At 39.2% G+C, this 21,273-nt stretch overlaps 1 protein-coding gene across 1 annotated transcript in view; it reads right to left on the bottom strand.

Annotated features, from left to right (window-relative positions):
• Positions 1 to 2,071: 2,071 nt before the first annotated feature.
• The window catches only part of THEMIS (thymocyte selection associated), a 70,033-nt gene continuing 50,831 nt past the window's right edge, over positions 2,072 to 21,273 (bottom strand). The window contains exons 5-6 of the mRNA XM_053939000.1: positions 11,889 to 12,039; positions 2,072 to 2,220 (exon numbers count right to left, since the gene is read on the bottom strand). Coding sequence (XP_053794975.1) covers positions 2,072 to 2,220; positions 11,889 to 12,039 — 300 coding nt within the window. The remainder of the gene's footprint in view (positions 2,221 to 11,888; positions 12,040 to 21,273) is intronic.

Raw genomic sequence — 21,273 nt, 5'->3', positions numbered from 1 at the left:
CCAGAGTTATTCCAATTCAATGGTTGCAATGGACCTTCTATCTTCCCATTTTCTCACACCAGAAAAGCCACTGTTGATATTTGTAATATGGTCCAAAAGGCTGTCAAGCTGAGGGCTTTCCTCCTTAAAAAAGAAGAAACAACTCATGGCTGAGTTGTAAAAGGAGAGAAACTTGTCATGCTGAAAAGAAAGCCACACATTTTAAATGGTTCCAGGGTGGTGTGGGTTTTTTTTTTTCTTATTTTCTCTTGAATATTTAATGAAAGGTTAAAATATGTTAATGATGGTTGTTGCTATAGCAAGCTCAGGCATCTGTAGTGAAGTCTCTTGCTTAATTGCTTGTTGTTCTGGAGTGATGAGGTCATGTTAACATCATTGACCCTCTGGGCACATTTATTCTATCAAAATTAACATAGCAATGACCTGAGGCAAGTCTCTGTTCTTTATTTCTCCCTCCTGCTTAGGATGGAGGGAGACTTAGGGACTGACTTTTTACTAGTATCACCCTGGCATGCTTCAGCCCTGATCATGGAAAGATTTTGAGAGGGACGCTGGTGAAATTCTGCAAATAATATATACTGGTTATTTTATCGACATATTTTTTAAGACTTTTGCTTGTATTAGGGATTAATTGCATATGCCCACGTCAAATCCTTATTTCCCAAAATGCTCACAAGTGCAAGTGTGGAATCTTGATAGGAACTTAATGTGCTAGAAAAAAGGCATAGCACAGATTTCTGATGGCTGGGGTAGACCAGCAGGCTGGAGGAGCCACATGCTCCTTGGCTAGCTAATGATTTCAGAGGGTGGATATATCTGTCAGCCATTAAGGACAAAAATTTTTGGGATTGCTTTATAAACCAAAGATTATCCAAAGAGAGTGGTCTCCCTCAAGGCAGCAAAGGTCCTTTTCTTTCATGTTTTGCTAGTAATCTTAAAGAAGACAACAAATAAACTGAAACTTTGCTTCCATTAACAGGGAATTTAAAGGGCAGGTGGATAAAGACTTTGAAGAACTGATGCCACAACAGCAAGTTCTATGAACAGATGCCGATCCTTTAGGCTGGTGTTGCCTCTTGAAAGTATGCCTTCCCCTTAATGCCTATGGTCAGAAAGGATATGTTAGTCAGAAGAGAGCTTAATTCTCTCTTTCTCAACTTCTTTACATGATAGAACCTCAATAGCATGTGGACTGAGGAAGAAATGTGTTATTTGAAACGTCCTACTTCGTTTCATTCTTAGTCTTTTCTGTAACTTTGGAGTCTCTGTCTGTGAGCAGGGGGAGACATGGCCACACACTGCCCTGGATGTCATGTTTCTGAGGGTTTTGAGCATTGCAGAAAAAAACCCAGCCTACTTCATATTCACTATGTTGCTTAACTTAAACACAGTATGAATGTTGCACATAATTTAAAAATAAATACAAAGTACATTTGGAAGTTAAATACTTCATATTAAATCTCTGAAACACAATATTTCAAATTTTTCCTGTGTTTTCAAGGGTTTATCATCACAAAAGAAACAATTCAGCCAAACCAAGTGAAATTCATAGAAGGTTCAGCTATGAGTGAAAAGAACTGCGACCACAGTCTCACTCATATCAAGGAAAATTCTCATCTGTGTTTAGCTGGAAATGACACCTAGAGATTTTTAGAAATAAAGGCCCTCTTCACTGGCACTTAAAGTCACTGCAGACTGCCAGAGCAGAACATTGCAGATTTAATGAAAGCTATTAAAGCATCAAAACAGTCATGCACAGGAAGGCATCCACTTCTAGAAACAGGGAAAGGGCTGCATTCAGAGCACTATAATTTTGGAGCAAATTGACACAAACCAGAAAAAAGGCCTTCTATCCCCAGAACAATGATAGTACTCCTTTAATAAAGGTGACATGGCTAAGAGGTCACAGGTGGCAACTCAGAGGAGCCTTTTCTGCCTTACTCACAGGACATTTGCAGCAGCAGTGGAAGTTCCCAGAGGAAAACCTCTCTTATTTTGGGAAGTGAAGGTTACCAGCCAGTCTGAAAAATCACTCTACCTTCACTTGTTTGCATCCACAAGTGATCTCAGCTTACCTTCTTCCTTTGGAGAGTGTATGCTCATTTCTAATGCTGGTGCCATGAAATACTTTTCTTATGTTTTCAATTATGTTTTCATCAATATAGCTGTAGTCATGCTCTTCTTCCTCTTCCTCTTCTTCCTCATAGTTTCTTGCTAGGCCTGAAAAATCAGCAAAAAATAACTCTAAGGAAATGGAAGGCTCTGCCCTTGGCCTAGAGAAGAAAAATTGTACAATTCAAAAAGACAACCATAAAAGCAAAGAAAACAGTGTTCTCTTCACTTTCATATTTTTCAGAGATCCTAAATGACTTGCTCAATTTCCTGAACAGTATCTGTGACAGAACAAGAATGAAAATTAGCTGAGCACTTTACAAGAGTGTCTTCCCTCAAGAATTCCTATTTCATTTTTTCATAGGCTTATACCTCTAAGTCAACCACTCCCTGCTATCTATGCATGAATAACTTTAAAGTTTATTGAAAAGTTTAGCTGGTGTAATCACTAACAGCATAAAAGCAGGCAGATAAAATTATCTGACCATATAAAGAGAAGAGCAGTCCGTCTGCCATGAGTTGCATGTACCATCCTTACCACAGAGGTGCTCCCATGCTTTTGTGACAAGAGGAGCCCTGCAGCTAGGGAACCACGGTGTTACCTTGGGATTTCCTAGAGCCAGAACCCCCCCCCCCCAATTTCTTCTTATTTAGAAGGTGATATAACAGAGACACAGGGTTGAGACTGGCATGAGGTTAAAATGAAAGGTTTTGAAGTGCATTTCTTTACATCCACTTAGACTGGCCTGAAGCAGCACTGAGGACAAACTTTTCAGAAAGAAGCAATGTTTCCCCACAAGAGCAGAGATCCTCACTGGAGGCCTCTTAGTGGCTCCAGCACTGTGGCAGGCTCTACTCTGCATCTGGGTAGTGTAACAACTTCACTTTACAGGTCACAGTGGCTCTGGCTGCCGCCAGAAGGCCCCAGGGTCTCATCCCCTGCTTGGGTGATCCACCACTTCCCCGAGGCTAGAGGAAGCTCTGCAAGATGTGTGGGACCACTGAACTCATGGAACTAAACTCCATAAGGATCAGTCCATGGGTGCCCCATTTCACCCCTCAGAGCCACCCCGTCCCTTAGCCCAGCCTGTGGTGGGCAAGAGCCAGGTGGCAACAGGACCAGCTAGAACTGAGATGATGGTGGTGATATCATCACAGATCTCCTGCCAAGGCAAATCATCCTCACGGTTTATCAGGAAGTCTCATAAGTCACAGAGCTAAGAGGATACTGTGTTTTTAAAGCCTAAACTTTCACTTGAAATTGCAAACCAGTGTGCAACACTGTTGTGGGTACAGCTGCTCCTGGCTGATTAATTTTCTAGGGCACAACTGAAACAGCCTATCACAGTGTACTATCTGACCTCCCAGCAAGCCATGTTTGTCAAACAGGTTCTTCTTTATGAAACCAAACTTCTCAAATAAGAATCCTCCCAGTCTTACACTTTCAACCACCTTCAACAAGAGAATAACTCTCTGATTTCTTAGCAGTCTCCAAATCCCACTTGTGTTCCTCTGAAGGAACCTGAAGTTCCCTCTGAGGTTCCTCTCCATGACTGAGGGGTCTCTCCCTGAGAACTGGGTAATAGTAATTTCTTTCTGAAGGTGTGATCCTTTCCTTCATAGGTTTTCAATGGCTGGAAATAAATACAAGGTTAATCAAGTATCTGTCTGGCTACACCAGAGCAGAGTTTATCACAGACCTATATAACCACAAATTCCCCACTACTGAATTAGCAAAGTATTTTCAGATCTAGGCATGAAAAGAAAAACGAATTCCAAAACAAAATCCCAAACATATGATTAGAAATGCATGGAATATCTCACATGTGGTCACTGTCTTGTTAATAAACATTTCCTGGTTTGTAGTTCATTTGCAATTTGGCTGTGCTTGGTATCAGTAAAAGCAAACTAATGAATAAAACAGGCACTGAAAGAATAAGCTAATCCCCGTGACTCAGCAAGGGAAATATTGTTTGTGCACTTAGACTTGCTAATACGGATATAAGGTACAGATTGATCATGGATGGCATAGCCAGGCTTTCTTCTTTCCCAAACACATGTAAACAAATTGATGCACTTCTAAGCAAGACAGCTCAAGGAGAAAGAACGTTGATGTCATCAGGCCAGACTAAATCACAGCTGTCCCCAGTCCCAAACCTGTTCAGAGTTCCTTTTGAAATGTATATATTTACACTTCAATAAAGCATTAAGCAATGAATGAGACAAGCTGAACAGTCCAAGGGGGATTCTGAACACTGAAATCAATGCAATTTTCTTCTGTTTGAAAAATAAATCTATTAGCCTCAACACTGAATTACTGAATCAGATAGGCCATCTCAGCCTGCCAAGAAGACAAGGCTTATGTCATCACATGCCTTATGTCATCTCCATCCATCCATCAATTTCTTCAGTACTTTTACAAGTTTATTTCTGCCAATTTCAGTCAGATTTGAAACGGGGACAGAAGTCTCACAGTGGTTACTAAAGCTTGAGTTGAATTAGTTCCTCTATTGAAAGAGAAGCATGCAGAACACAGCTGTTATCCACTCCATTTGGCAGCAGACAGCAGGATAAACCAGTGTGTGCATATTGGTTGGCCACTCAACACACACATAAGCTCCAGACCTGCTCTTTTTCTTTTGATAGGAACACTGCAAGGAGAGTTTTGGTTATTATCAGGAAAGACAGAGAGGAGCAGTAGGGGACAACAGTCCTGAATACTTATTAAACCAAATTTCATTAATTCTACTCTTCCTGGAACAATTTATGTAATTATATTTGCCTTTATAGTGGAAGGCTAGTGCTCTGCAGACTAAAAATTTCCATTAATTTCACTTGTATCTTTGAGTGAGTAGGATATATTGGCTTTTTCTCAGAATATACTTGCTGTTTTTCACAAATTTCAAGGTCAGAAATGTTTGTCATAAGTCTTCATTTTGCCCTTCTTCAAAAGGTACGCAACAGAAGTTGACACAACTCACCAAGACCCTTGCTTGAAAGAAACAAGAGCTAGAGCCCCAGCTCATATGCACGTACAACTCTGCACACCTAAACGCCTCTAGCTGTGTGACCATAACATAGTTTTATAGCTATGGTAAATATTTCAGATCAGTTCTAACGCTGCATGAATTAACACTCAATCACAGAGCATTTATTATTTATTTATGCCTAACTTGAAAAAAAGTAGTTGTGAAATATTCTGCATAATAATGTTATGAACTCAACATGGTAGAACCACATCTTTATTTCTGTACATCACTTAAGTGGAAGTGCACAGAACCAAAGGTATATGCATAAACCAAGCATTTTTTATGAGCAGCAGCATTTTATTTGCTGTGGTTCTGATGCTCCTCAGTGCTAATGAGAACTAATTCCTTAGGGAGTGCTGCTGAAAGCTGATCAGTGATAGAAAAAATAGAGCCCATAAAACTAATGGACTGTTCCTTGAGCTGATATCCATCAACCATTACTTCATGTGATGATGTAGCATATCTTTAAAAACTGTTATGTGCCACGATCAAAATATTTCATATAAACTGTAGGGTTGCATTCAATGTATGGATAATATTTATCTTCCTCTGGAATCTCTTAAACTAATGTTTGGAAAAGATTAGTCTGAATTTCTTTAAAAGAATCTTAAATTTTCTGAAATAGACAACTGTTGGTGTCTTTCACTGTCCTTTTACTTTAAAATTTTTTCCTTTGTCAGATTTTTTTTTCTGGTTTGTTTTGCTGGTTTTATTGAACTTTTTGAGACCTACTTTCTACTGTTTCACTACTGCCTCATATAAAATAAATCCCCAGTGTAACAACAGCTGTTGCAGATGAGAAATGGTTGTCACAAGCTTTAAACAATCTCATATTTCTTGCCTCATCATAAGTTCCTGCAAGAGGATGCAGAGCAGGGCTCAGGGCACCATCAGAGACATTCAAGTGCTGCTCTGCACAGGACTGGGGGAGCAGAGCCAGGCAGCACTGCCAGAGAGTGGGAAAGGGCACTGACATGAAATACCCTTTGGTGTATCTACATATAATGCTGTCATACCTCCTCCTTGCTACCACCTAAGCTCCTGTCTGAAATCTCTGAATATTACCACAATTAAAATAAGTCATATCTAATAAACCAGTGAAATCAGAAGGATTCAGAGCCTGTGCTTTCTTCTCCCTGCTGTAAAACAAGTTAGAGTTTGGTTGAGAGCAAAGCCGATTGAAAAGATTTCAATATTATTTACTAAAGTATACTCACATCCTATAAAATGGTATGATCTCCATATTTTTAAGTAATTTTCGTGCCTTTTTTTAAACTTACCTCAGAAGATGTGTCAGTTTACAGATGAAAACACAAGAAGTTTTTTGGTTGTTTTTTTTTTTTTTTTTAAAGAAAATTACAAGACCATGGGAGCCAAAGAATCTAATACCAGTTTTTCCCTAATCAAAGACTGAGCTGAGTGGGGAAGCTGGAGGGAGTTGTCACACACACATACAAGAAAGGATTCCTAATTCATATTGCTTATTCCCATATTAGTTCAGAACACTAATACAAAATCCCTGAGGCGTCATCAAAAAAAGAGCAGCTTTCTTTTTTTTCTTTTTCAAAATAATTCAGAATTCTACATTTTGCTTTAAGTTTTTGGGGTTATTATATTTAATTCATTTCAATATTTCTTTTAGAGCACAGTGCCATAGTCAAGTGTATTGTCTTCACTAATGGGACAGCAAGCTACAGGGGCAGAAGTTTCTTAAACCATCTTTGAAATTTTAGTAGACATATGTGCATCCTAAAGCACAAATGGAAGGCCCAACCCTCTTTTTCTTTCTCCAGCCCACTAGCCTCCTAAATCAAGTGCCCAAAGACAGAATATAGAAATACCTTCTCTAAAATATCCTGACATCAATGAACTAAATCAGCATAAACACTGTTTTGTTGCAGACTGTAACTATTCCAGAAACCTACACCATGAACAAGAAGATTATGTAATGTTATAGGAACTCCACTCAGAATAAATTTCAAGGATAAATCCTACCTTTATTAACATGAACTCTGTAAAGAAAGACAACAGAGGCTTTAAAATGGAGGAAAAAGCATGTTTTTCTTTTCCGAACTATCTGGCCTTTGGTAAGAAGTAGAAATTGTTTCTGTTACTAGGGGGATTTTGGGGAGTACAGATTCAACATCCTTATTAGGAATTTGAAACAGGTTGGCGCTTTGAAGGGTGGCTTAACATTCATCAGTAGAAGTTTAAAGATTAGTCAGTGAATGGTGCATTTCCTCCCACTCAAAACCTACAGGAATGTGTCTGTGTTATTAGTCTTGACATATTTTCTAATCCATTATCTTTTGAATTAGCAGAGCAGAGTACACCCTCTGGAACAGGCAAGCTTGCTGCACGCAGCAGTGGACTCATGGGGATTCCTTGGCTGGCCAGGAAGAACTGTTCCATAATCTAATCCACTCTCCTGTATAATTCTGCAATTATTTTTCAATCAAGCCAAATAATTTTGGACTATACTAACATACAACTTTCAGAAAAAAACTTTAGCTTTGATTTGGGTATGTCAGTGTGCAATCCATCACTGTTCTTTGGACTGGGTTACATCTGCCTAGCTCAAACTCACATTATACTCCAATTTGGACAGAGTTGGTAAAGGAATATACTCCAAGGCAATTAAATAAGAAGCAACTTCCTAGTCTTGCAAAAGAAGTATCATTATGATGCTACTTCACAATTTTCTGTGTGCATAGTAGGAGAGGTACTGGGAATTTGTTTGGAATCCTCAGTAACAAAAGCTATCCTTTACCTGGTGTTCTGTGAATAGCCAAAGCCAAAAAAGTGAATAGGAAGAACTTCAAATTAACTAATTGCCATTTTCATGAGAAATGAGGCAGAAGACCTGTGACTGATGAGCTTTTGAATCAGATACATGGCTAAGAACTCAGATGCACGGGAAGAGTTAGTGATGTAAATGTTTGCAGTACCAGAGTCATGCAAGCCTTCAGCAGTCCTAACACCATTTTTTTTCTCTTAATACTCTTGGTCATACACCCAAAGCTACCTGCAAAGCACAGGTCTCTAGTCATAAACTCATGGAAATACATAGGAAAAAATAAGCCTGACTGATAGCTAAAGTTAAAAAAAAATGTCTACTAGAAGCAGGAGGAGTTGTCATCAGTCTACCCTGACTACTGATATATGGGTCTCAACCAGAAGAAAAATAAATTCTGCTTTCTCAGAAGGGACGTCACAGCAAATATTAGGATCTTGATGGAATGAGGGCCAAAGGAAATAGATCAAGAACAATCAAGAAAAGATATTTTCAAACCCGAAAAAGGCCCTAGAAAAAGCGTTCTTCTCAATTAGATTGTTTCAGCATTAAAAGCAAATGAAGAAATGGCTAAGAAAAGCAGACTTGTGCTAGAAACTGAAAAACCACAATAAAAATCAAGTGGTTTTTGAGATTCTGAAAAAGGGTTATCAATGATATATATATATAAGGTTTAATGGGGTGGACAAAAGACTAATGCTACTATCTCTGGATGAATAAAGACAGAGAAGGCGGACAGACTTCAAGCAGGGTAGATGGGACAGTCAGGATATTTCAGCATTTCACCATGGTGCTGAAACATGTTTAATAGAAGGTTCAAACCTGGAACTGTTGCAAAATGTCCAAGTCTGTTTTCTGGTGTCCAGAACCATGAACAGCATGAGCTAACAAGAAGCATGCAGGAGAAGGAAGAAATCTTGCTGGTACCATGGGTAACAGAGGCAGGTCTGTGCCTAGGGACAGGTGAAGAGCCCCCTGACAGTTTCTGGGTCAGGATTTAATGGAGACACCAATATGAGTGATGCTGTGGGTGCCTGCTACAGACACAGTGATTCACTAATAGAGCAGTCGATGGGAATGAGCTTTCCTTAGTAAGTTTGCAATGGGAGAAGCAGCTGAGATAGTTGTGCTGCCATCCAAAGGGACCTGAACAGGCTGGAGAGCTGGGCAGAGAGGACTTTCATGAAGTTCCATGAAGGAAAATGCAAGGCCTGGGGAGGAATGACTGGAAAGCAGCTTTGCCAAGGAAAACACTGGGGTCCTGGAAGACAAGCTGACCACACTCCAGCAATGTGTCCTTGTGGCAAAGTTGTCCAGCACCTCCTGGGCTGCATTAGGCAAAGTGGTACCAGCAGAGATCCCTGTCCCCCTGATCAACACTGGTGAGAGCACTCCTGGAGTGTTGGGTCCAGATCTGGGCTCCTAGTACAAGAGGGACATGGATGTTCTGGAGCAAGTCCAGCAGAGGCTCAAGAAGACGATCAAGTGCCTGAAGCATCTGAAATAGAAGGGGAGGCTGAGAGGGCTGAGACTGCTCAGCCTGGTGAAGGGAAGGCTCTGGGAAGATATTATCACTGGGCATCAGTACCTGATGGGAAGATAGTAAGAAGATGAAGATAGACACTTCTCAGTGGTGCCCAGTTACAAAAGAAACACAAGCAGTAACAAATACCTTCACAGCAGAAAAATGGAAAGACCAAGTGACCTCCCAGTCCTGTTATTGAGCTGAAGCTTGGCTCCATACTGCTTTTCTCAGCCAATGGAACTCAGTTTAGAAACTGCTGTACAGTTCCTGTAACAGGCAGAGGAAGTGACTCTATGACTTCACTTTTTGCACAAACTGAGAAGCTGCGTTCAGAAAAATATTTGAAGACTCTTCACCATAAAGGCATTTTGACACTTTAGCCTGTGTGATGTTTCCTGTCTGTGAGGAGTCTAGGCCAGTAGAGTTAAGCACCTACTCAAACACTGACTTTTGTGCTTGTGAATAAGATAGTCCTCAGCATAAGTGTTATGTCTGCCTTCTTCCTCAAACAGGCATTGGGCACATTTTCTTCAGTTGTGTTACCCCTGCTTCCCATGTCTGCCTCACCCCACAGAGAGTAACCCAGGCAGGTGATCCAATTAATCCCTGTAGCATGGACAACGGTTTTCAAAGTCAAGTCTCAGTGATTTACAGGAAGTGCCCTTAACAAAAAATGAGTACCATGTTAACCTATGTTGGTATTCTTTTTATTTTGTGGGATTTAAACTGAGGATACTGTCTATGTACCTTCTGACATGTAAGCTTCACCATTTACCCCTATGAAATCTAATCAAATCATTAAACAGTGACAAAACAGAGCTTGAAAAGAGATTTTTCAAAGCCACAAAATAACAAATCTGGAATTTTATTTCAAAGCTGCCAGATACCAAAATATCATGCTGGTTTTGGCTGGGGCAGAATTAATTGCATTCACAGTGACTAGTACAGGGCTGTTTTGGATTTGTGCTGAACACAGGGTTGATAATATGGAGATTTTTTTAATGTGCAAGGGCTTTTTTGTGAGCAGGGCTTGCACAGAGCCAAGGGCTTTTCTGCTTCTCATACTGCCATGGCTGGCAAGGGAAGTTGGGGGTGCACTGGAGTTTGGGAGGAGACATAGTCCAGACAGGTGACCCAAAATGACCAAAGGGATAGAAGGAGGAAGGAGGGGACATTTGAAGTGATCGAGTTTTTCTTCCCAAATCACTGTCACACGAGATGAGGCCCTGCTGTTCTGGAGATGGCTGAACACCTACCTGCCCACGGGAAGCCGTGAATTAATTTCTTGTTTTTCTTTGTGCGAGTGTTTTTTGCTTTCCCTGTCTTTATCTCAACCCACAACTTTTCTGGCTTTTTCCCTAGCAATTCTCACCCCTATCCTGCTGGTGGGGGAGTGAGCAAGCAGCTGTGTGAGGTTTGGTTGCTGACGGGTTAAACCACATCACTTTCAATAGTCAGTCCCCAAATAATCAATTTCCACAGCAATAAGGATTGGTGAATATTCAACATTACACTGTAATTCTTCTCCAGAAAAGTGGTTTATGCAGCTTTTAGAAGTTTCAATTTACATAGTTTCAAATAGACAATTCTTTTTAAGAGTCTTACACACTGAATGACAAGGAAAAAAAGAGAAACTTTATAAGAAGTTTTTCTATTGATATCAACTATCAGTTAACAAATGCTGTGAGGACGAATATTTGTGCTTTAGTCTTCAAAATGTTCTAGTGTTGTAATTAATGTGATTTTTTTCATATTTCAAATATAACCTGTGACTGAGAGATTAATGAAATAATTTTTTATATTAACTTCAAAGTTGAGATATATAAAATAAATTTGGATTTGTCCTCTTATGATCTAGCTTTTTAACTTCAGTATGGTTCATTTCTGAAAAAGGAAAAACTTGAAAGTAGAAAAACTAACCATTCTATCAAAATTATGGGAAATACAAACAAATAGAGAAAAAATTTAAAAATAATTATCGGTCAAATAATTTGCTCAGTATTATTTTGTTCTTCAAAATAAAAAAAAAATGAGTTGAAGGCATCTCCATATCATTAATGTAAATGGCTTTCGCATCTTAAAACATTTTGGGATAGGTATTTTTTTAATAACAGATTATGTGTAAGCATCACTCTAAAGCAAAAGGACAGCACATGTTTTCCAATCGTCTGTTCCTAAAAGCACTGAATATTCATGCTGCAGTGTCAAACAGAGTTTAATACCATGCTGCTGCTGCTGAGAGCTTGGATGAATTTGCCTTATGGCATTTATGGAGGAAGAACAGAAAGGTTTTCTCTTTTCATCCCTCTTTGACTAAGCCGCAGATTCCAAGTGAAATCACACAAGATACTCCTATATGACAAATTTTCATTAGGGCTGGGGTTAAGATTTGTTATATTAACAGCTCAAACCATAAAGCTTCACTGACCTTTAGTCACAGTGGTTTCCACTAGTGTAGCTTTCCCAGTCATGTCCTTATTCTCACAATGCACCAAATCATTTTGACAATTAACTTGCAATTCCAAAACAGCAGTGTCTTGATCTGAGCACAATTTCTTGGTGGCGTCTATGTAGAAATTCTGAAATTAGATAGAATAGCACATTAACTTTCCATGTAAATTGTTATTCCAAACTGATGTGACATGCAAGAGCAATATTCTTTGGGTTATTTCTGTGAGTTTTAACTACAGATCTTTCTGTTTGTCAAAGTTATTGATGACATTTACCACAGAGCTTGTCTTTCAGGCATGTACATCACAAAATAACATGATCAGGAGGCACTCAAGGTGAGGAGATTACCTCTAAGACACATCTCCAGTCTTTCTTTTTATTTTTGGGTGTATGGTGTCACACAAGCAAAAGGAGATTTATGTATCCCTTTTGGTTGATTCAGATTACTTTCTGATTAACTATTTTTATTGTATCGATTGTTCATTTAATGTGTTCTGTTACATATTACATCACAAACTCATATAAAGTCTGACATTTCAATTACATTTACCCAGTAGCATTCACAGCATAGTATAGTTAGATGAGGGAACATACAATTATGGCGTTATTAATTATAGTTTTATTACATTGGAAAAAGTAAGTTAGATGGCTGCAACATTTGCATCCATTGAAATTCAAACTTCATACACACCTTTCCATAATTATGTTATTTTTAATTTTGAGGTATTTGTGTCATAAGTACTTTCAGTCAAATACATATTTTTAGCTGTGTAAGTAACAGTCAATTAAAAGTGTCAAAAGTATATCTTTGGTGAAGTTCTACAGTAGCTACAGTGTAGGTACAGACCAATTGCAATCATTATACCAGAGTATATATTTTAGGAAATTATCACTATGGATTTTCCATTCAAAATCAAATGCAGATTTTTTCCTTAGCAATGACAAAGCCCATCCTATTCAGAGAGATAAGGTCAAGTTGGTAAATCTGACAGTAGCTACACAGTAGTAGGATCTGATCTTCTCAGAATCAACCCACAGTTTGCGAAGGCGCAACACAAGCCCACATTTTACAACAACCGGCAGGTCTTTTTGAAAAAAGATAGCAGCTAGCAACAAAAAAAGTCACTGGTAATCAAAATAGAAAATTTGGAAGAGTATATTAAGAAAAACAGAGGATGAAATCTATAAAACAAAGGGATGATTTTTCCCAATGGATGGGTCACAACACTGCATAAGTGGAAGACCCTTATTTTTCAGTTAGAGGAATCTCTGGTACTTTTCTCCTTTTTCTTGAACAAAACCCCACAGGATCGATCCACAGGGGTCAGTTGAGTTGCAGTATTCAATGCATGTTTGTACTCTACAGGTTGTACAATGCTGAGGAGTGCTCGCCTTGGTCGCAAAAGAACCTCTGAGGCCCAGCAAAGCTGCAAGCAGTGATGTAATTCACAAAAAACTCAGAGACTCGTAAAAAAGAAATTCAGCTAAGAAATACTTTTCAAAGAGTACAGAAATGTCAGAAGAAATTCTTCACAGCAGAGAGTTAAAATAACCCAACGGAAAAGGCACTGCTCAAACTAGGACTGTGCCCAGTGTGTTGTGGAATAGGTTCACTGAGGCTACAGGGTCTTTAACTTTCTTTCACCAGGAGGGCTTGGCCCTTCTTTCATCTCCTTTTCTTGATCTTCAGCACCAAACATGCCTGTACACCCCACCTGTTTGTTGCCAGACTGTCCCAATTATATGAACACCCATTTTATAACTAGTTTTTGAGAAATGTCCACCTTCTGCTTGGGGAAAATAAATGCCTAAATAACCATGTTTCAGAGCTGCCACTAAACTAGTCCCATCCTTGGTATCAGTCATACCTCTTTATCACAAATTAAAGATCTTGGGAAGGGTAGGGTAGCTATTATTGATAGGCAGATTATTCCTGTGTTCCAGTTTGGCATACATAGCAGACAGAAAGCTTTCACTTAATGGTCAGCTTTCAGGGAAGGATGGAACTTTAATTTAAACTGTAGACATAAAAAAAAAAAAAAAAAAAAAAGAAGTGTTTTTTTTTTTTAAAAGCATGAATTCTCTTATTTTCTAGTCAACTCCTTATTTACCCTATTAATACTAGCAATCAATGTGATGTATGAGAATGTTGAGTTTATTTATTTTGCATTGTCTTAACTAATTAAAAACAGGTCTTGGTATCAAAATAGAAAGATACCCTCATTAAGAAAAATGTATCTGGAATTTGTGCTAATCTTATAATTCATCAGCAAAACCACACACTGTGACAAAATAGTTACCTGGGGCACCTTGTAAACAAATTAAAATATGCAAAACTCAAGCATTTAAAAACAAATAGGATTACTGAAAATGAACTGTCACATCATTTTATGCTAAAATCTGATAGCATTTTAACATCCTTAATAGCACTACAGATAGTAATTATACTAGAGACCAACAAAGATAAGTTGTTTTTTTAAAACTATGTAACAGAGAAGTCTTACAGTTGTCTTTCAAATACTCGGCAAACTTAACAGTACGGAATTTCTATCTAGGCAGAGTCATTGTTTCACTAATTTAAAGAAGTCAGGATATCAGCCACAATTTTCAATAGGTACTGCCAGAAAAAATACTAATTCAATTAAAAACTCATAATCTGAGCTGAAGTCATTTGTTATAAAAGACTACTCATAAGGAAACTCCAAATCTCAGCATTTGGAAAATAAAACCAACATCTACAGGTGCGTGAACTAAAAAATTTACAGCAATGATTAAGAATTTTCCATTACATCTTCAGGTTTGCTTGTGGTCCAGGAACAACTCAGGAGTCAAAGCATAAAGCCATAAAGGTAAATGAGTCTAAATACTCACAGTCCTTCTCAGGAAACAAGAGGTGTTACATCAAACAGGATAAACACAAAAAAGTGTGAGAGCTAAGGTGAGAACTAAAGGGCTGGAGATGCATCACTTTAGTAAGAACAGAAGTGTCAGAATTCAGCAGAAGCTGTAAATGACTGCAGTGTTTATCAAAGGTGCACAAACTGAAAACACTGCAGAGGCAAACTGAGTTTCAGAGTGAGGGGTTTGAATTAGTTTCCCTTTTTCCCTTGATCACCTGAAGAGTTTAATGCACTGCATCTGTGTGTGTGTGGGTGTGTGTGTTTGTGTGTGTGTGTACATGAGCTCTCTTCGGCAAGCAAGGCTTCCCTCTGCTTGTCTGCTCCAGAAGCTGTGAAATCTGACACTAATAGCTCTTATCAGTGGCACTAGGCAAATAGTAATGTTTTCCCTGTCTACAGCCACAGTTGCACAAAACCTGTCCCCAGAATCCTGATATCCCCTGCAACATAAATGTCTGCTCTCATCCTCCTCTCACAGCTCCAAGCTGTGTTCTCCTCCAACCTAAAAAATTTGGGCTATCAACAATTGTATCTATGTGAATATTTTTTTTCATTACTGTGTTGAATTGCTTTTTAAACTTATTTACATTTCTGTTATCAGGATCATGCAGCAATGAGTTCCAGAGTTTATTTCTGCTCTGAAATTTACTTTGGGTTACAAGGTTTCTTTTTACTGTCCTAACTCTTAATTTCATTAACTTTCTCCCATCATTCAGATTTTTACTCTTTTTCTTGAATCACCTCTTCTTTAGATAGAAGAGTTTCTGGTCTTTAATCTTTCCCCTTCCAGGAGTCAAACTATAACTTATGATGCACTGATTCTGGAAATTCCTGCTCCTTTGCAAGATGCAACCAAAAAATACTGAAGGCAATCCCTATCCTGCATATGCTTCAGATAGCAGTATTTGGTCATAAATACTCAATCAGCCCATAAAATAGCACAGAAGTTCTTACCAAAAACACCCCAAAACCCCAACCAACCAACCAAAAAAAAAAAAACAACAAAAAAAAAAACAAACAAAAAAACAAACAAAAAACACCACCAAAAACCCCACAAAAATCAACAATAACAAAACCACGAAACAACCAACAACCCTCCTCCAACTCTGGAGGTGTCCAGCAAAATTATTGTAACCACTGAGATGAAACAGAAGAAGGAGAAGCTCTCAGACCAAGTAAGAAAAAGGTCTTTTAAATCTGGTTATGAAAAAAGAAAATAATTCATGTTCATAATACACATTATTGTTTTGTTGCTTTTTTTTAAAGGAAAGAGCACCTCAACAGCATCTAGAACATTTAAAGTAAAGAAGAAACATTTGTTTAAAGTACAGAAAAATTTGGAAGTAAATATGAAACCAAGAGCTGTCATAATCTCTGAAAATGTAGTGAGAGACATAGTGCCATAAACCAATCTGACAAAACTATGTTTTCCAGACTGAAAGTCAAGCTGTTACATGCTTACAAATGACTCTAGTGAAGAGGACTACTCATTTGCTGGAGCAATCACTGCTGGACATGGCACTACACCTTTGGAGTACATTATTACAAGTCACCCATCCTAGTAGATATAGAACATAAACCTTTTACTGCAATCTTTAAAAAGAGCTTGGAGTGGCAGTATTTACAGCCATCAGAAACCCAAGCCAAAGCTCCAGAAACATATTTATTGCTTTGGCATATACTGCATGGATATATTTATCTCTAAAATGCTTAATTGCTGTGTGCACCTTTCCACCAGAAGAAAACGATGCATTCAAAAATGAAAGAGTGATGAATGATTTCACTGTCCAAACACAGACAAAAAAAGATAATTTATCCCCACAAGCTGCATACGACAGTTCCGTAAGGGAATCACACAGCACTGTATTCACCAGGAAGCCCAAACCAGGCTGGATGAAGTTTTACTTTTAAATATTTTGCAGAGTATTTCAAGGAAATTGTGAGAAAGGGCGGTAGAGAGAGACATATCAGTATTCATAGTTGCTGATTCATAAAGAAGACTTCATGAGTTTCAGAACCTACAGAATGACAACCTACCTATATAATTTTGCTCCCACAGTCATTACATCTGCATGACTTTCTGCAGGGACAATTTGGAACTACAGTGAGTCTGAAAATAATCACAGATTTTGTTTCCCAAGTAGTATCAGCCAGAGTAAATGCTATCACATTCAGAGCCTTAGACCATCCTGAATTACAGCTCTGAATTACTTTTGGGTTGGAAGAGCATACGTTGGAGTACATTCTGGAGTAACTACATTGGTCAGATTTACACCAATGCTCATCATCAGATGATCCCCCCTCTATTCCACTCTGGCAGAACCCCACCCAGAGTACTGCATCTAACTTTGGCCCACCCAACATAAGAAGAACATTGATCTGCTGGAGTAGGTCCAGAAGAGGGCCACAAACATGATCTGGAGCACATTTCCTATGAAAATAGGCTGAGAAGAGTTGTTCAGCATGAAGAAGAAAAGGCTCTGGGGAGACCTTCTGGCAGCTTTCCAGTGCCTAAAGGGAGCTTACAGTAAAGAAGATGAGAGGCTCTTTATCAGGTAGCATTGTGATAGGACAAGGGGAGCAGTTTTAAGCTGAAAGTCAGTAGGTTTAGATTAGATTTTAGGAAGAAATTATTTTCTGTGAGGGTGTGAGGCACTGCACAGGTTTCCCAGGGAAATTGTGGGTGCCCCATCCCTGGAAGTGTTCAAGGCCAGATTGGATGGGGCTTTGAGAAACTTGGTCCAAGGGAAGGTGTCCCAGCCCATGGCAGGGGGTTGGAACCAGATGGACCTTCAAGGCCCCTTCCAATCCAAACCATTCTATGACTCTATGAAAATATATTTCACCTACTGTCTGACTAAAAATCTGAATGGATGCTCTTACCTAACAGATGGGAAACACAAATTTGAATAATGGGAACACACACATGGGAACTGCTGACATGTCTCAAAATCTGTATTATAATGGCACACAATGAAGACTGATTTATTCCACTTGAAAAGAAACAATTACCTTTGGATTATTATTCACTTGTATCCCAAGGTAGCCTTCTTCTATGATCTATTGGCAAGCCAACTTACCTTGCACATCAAGGTAATTTTTGCAAGGGCACAGTGTACCCATAGCAAAGGGTACTGATAAGGGTCTGTGATTTTGTAGCAAAGAATTTTAACAGTCTTTCCCATTGCACTGATTCCAGTACATGGTATCAAGTCTTCATTTTCCACAGTCCACTGGAGTGTGGAAAAGGAGAAGAGCTAGTTAGAAGATACTTCAGAAAGGCCATGGGCAATAAAGAGGGTCCTCATTTAGCCTTATTAATATACAGGATGAGAGCACTTTGGAGAATTATTATTTGCCTGCAGGACTCATAAGGTACTATAAACTGCAGATTAACAGTTTTGACAAAGAAGGGGTCAAGGTTATATCGTTTCAAAGACAGAAGCAAAATTGCATTAATCTGTGAGTTATTGTCTGCCTAAAAGAGGCAAAAACCACATGATCAAATTAAGTTTTGTGATCCAGATTCAGGTGCTTAATAAATTTCTTCCTCACAAGGTGCTTTCCCTACATACCAACAATATCACAATTAATTTGACTTTCATTGTCAGTAGTCTGGGTTTTATCATAGAATCATAGAATGGTTTGGGCTGGAAAAGACCTTAAAGTCCATCTAGTTCCCCCTGCACTGCCATGGGCCGGGACACCTTCCACTGGACCAGGTTGCTCCTGGTTCTTTTCCCAAAGGTTAAAAAGGGGGAAATATAAATAAAATCCTTCTTAATTGTAGGCTAATGCTACTGTAGGCGCATTCTAAGGGTTCAAATACTGTATTTAAACTCTTACGTTTTCCTAATAGTAGGGACAGGATTAGTTAATCCTTGTTTAGAGTTTGAATAAGAATACTTGGACTTAAAACCAAAACAAACCAGAGGAGAAAGCCGTGTTCCAGCCAGATCCATTCCAACAAAAATAAAAGAAAATCATGTACCAAGCCGATTGATCTTGGAGAAACCAGCGGCACGGCGCCGTGCCCGACACGCAATTTGTCTGCGAGCTGGGACAGGCAGTGACATCCCGACCAAAAGGAGTAAGCGGGGAAGCAGGCGGCGGGCACCGCTAGGGGGCTCCGCATCCCGGCGCATCCCGGCGCTCGGCCGAGCGCTCCCCGCGGAACGCGCTGCCGAGACCACGGCTCAGCCGTGAAACAGGAAAAGCCTGGCAGCCCAACTCTCCTTCGACAAAGACTTCTCCTTCCGGACCATCTCACTCCCCCAGTTTGAAACGAGGCACAATAAATTTTGTGGTTATGTCTGGGACTACGGAGAGAGAAAACAAGGCTTGATCAGATTTGATGATTTTTTTGGGATGCAATGTAGTGAAACGTTAAGATCTTGTAATTTAACAGACTGTGGTTCAATAATTGTGGTGGGGGTGGCGGGGAATAACAAATAGAGGGGGGAAAAGGGTTCCAGCTGATAGGATGACCTTTAAAAAGGGATGTTGTACATGAACAGAACATGCTTTCTTAGGAAATTCTGCAAGGGCTTTAAGGAGGAAAGGAAATACTGACACTCTTCACTGACAGTTCCCACAGTTCAGGTAAATTTTCTGCAGCTAATGGAAACAAAATAAGTTGCATTATGCAATCAATAAAAAACACACAAGAGTATATTTCTATTGCATTCTACAGAAATTCTTTGCTTGCTCTGGAAATTCAGAGTCCCAAGGCTTTAGTTCTTAATCCAATGACTTTCATGCACTCATTCACTGCTCATAGTATTTGTTTATTCATTTGCTGAATGAGATCTTTTTCTCCCCCTACCCCCCCCCAACCCCCCCAGATTTTCACAGAATAGTACCAATTTTGTCTCAAGAGACTTTAGAATTAAGTTTTGCTACCAAAGATCTTTTATATCTCTGGGTAACTGAAGCTGCCAACCCTTTTTTCCCAGGTATTTTTCCTGCTTTGTGTGTGTACAAGCAAGAGAAGAGAACATTATGTTGGGCACCTTTGAGTGGCCTGGGATGAAACAATGCTGTATTAGCCAGCACAAAATCACCAGCCTTATACCTACACCTTAATGTTACAAATCAAAAAGGCTATTTAAAAATCTTCTAGCAATAGCTCAAATGCAAAATACAGAGCTGCATAATTCCCTCCCAGCTCCATCTCTTCCTTCTTCTCTCCCTGCTAAATACATAAAGGGGGGAGTGCTTGATCCCCAGTGCCTCAGAGCAGAGAGTAGTTTTTTCATCTTTACTATAATGTGGATGATAATATTACATTTATTTTTGCAGTGATGTCTTTATGTTAAGGTTTGGCTTTTTTCTTTTTCTGAGTACTTAGTCTTAAACAGCACTTTGTCTCTTCAACACACCATGTAGTGAAAGAAAAGTATTGTTTTCTGCATTTTACATGCTGGCAAATCAAAATGTACTCTTTTCTACATAGCTTAAAAAAGTGGGTAGGAACCGGTGAGATGCCACCAGCTGTCACCTTTCTGCACACCCTGAGCTCTTCACCAGCCTGCTTTCTCTGCCATCAAGCACAGAAACTGCAGCCACACTTGTGAGCTCTCAGCTAAAAAAATCAGGCTTGGGCTGTTTCAGAGTGGGCAATGAAACTCAGTACCAGCCTTTGGAAATCCTGGTTTCCATGGCACTCACAACAGTCCTGAAAGGAAGCAAGAAAAGGATTCCATAGTTTCATAGTGAGTCTAATGCTTTACCTCAAGGCTGGCTTTGCTTTTCTCCTGGGCTAGCCACCCACCAAACAGTGAAGTTCTTGGAAGGAAAAAAGTATACACCTGAAGATCTAAATTAATGAGGTCTACTTCTGTATTACAAATGCACCCCACCTTAGCAAATGGAACTGCTTGTTTGTTCAAAGACTATGAAACGTTGTATTTTGTGCTATCACCACTTAAGCAGAAGATGTGGATTCTTTTAATTTGTCTTTAATGGAACATTAACTGAAAATATAATTACAAGGGAGAGATAATTACCTGCAGGTTTGCCAAACTGCAGATGGAATATACTCAACAGACTGAAATCTGAAGGCTACAGGCTGATGTGAATGTAAGTGCAATTTAGTGTGTGGAAAATTTGAATTGAAACTAAATGAAAAGAATAATGAAATTTCCTGTAACTCCTGACACAGGACTCCAAAGGAGGTAGCCCACACTGCACTGTTGCTCCATCTGTCTCTCCATCAGTCTTGAGATCTTCTCTGCCCCTGAATATTTAAACAACATTCACACTGGTTCAGGTCAAAATACATCTCACAGAGCAGTTTTGCTTCACCATTGCCTTAAGCAGACATCAAGGAAGAGTAAGAACAGAGCAAGTCAGGATCTGTTGCACCCAAATACACTTTCAGCCTCTTACTATTTTCAGCTCAAGGAATTTTCTGAGTTTGACATGGCTTGTGTGTTAGTAACACTCAAAGGGTGTCTCTTC

Source organism: Vidua chalybeata, chromosome 3 (genome assembly GCF_026979565.1).
Source record: "Vidua chalybeata isolate OUT-0048 chromosome 3, bVidCha1 merged haplotype, whole genome shotgun sequence".
Classification (NCBI taxonomy): domain Eukaryota; kingdom Metazoa; phylum Chordata; class Aves; order Passeriformes; family Viduidae; genus Vidua; species Vidua chalybeata.
The sequence above is the reverse complement of the archived record's forward strand: the minus strand, read 5'-3'. Positions and strand labels throughout refer to the sequence as shown.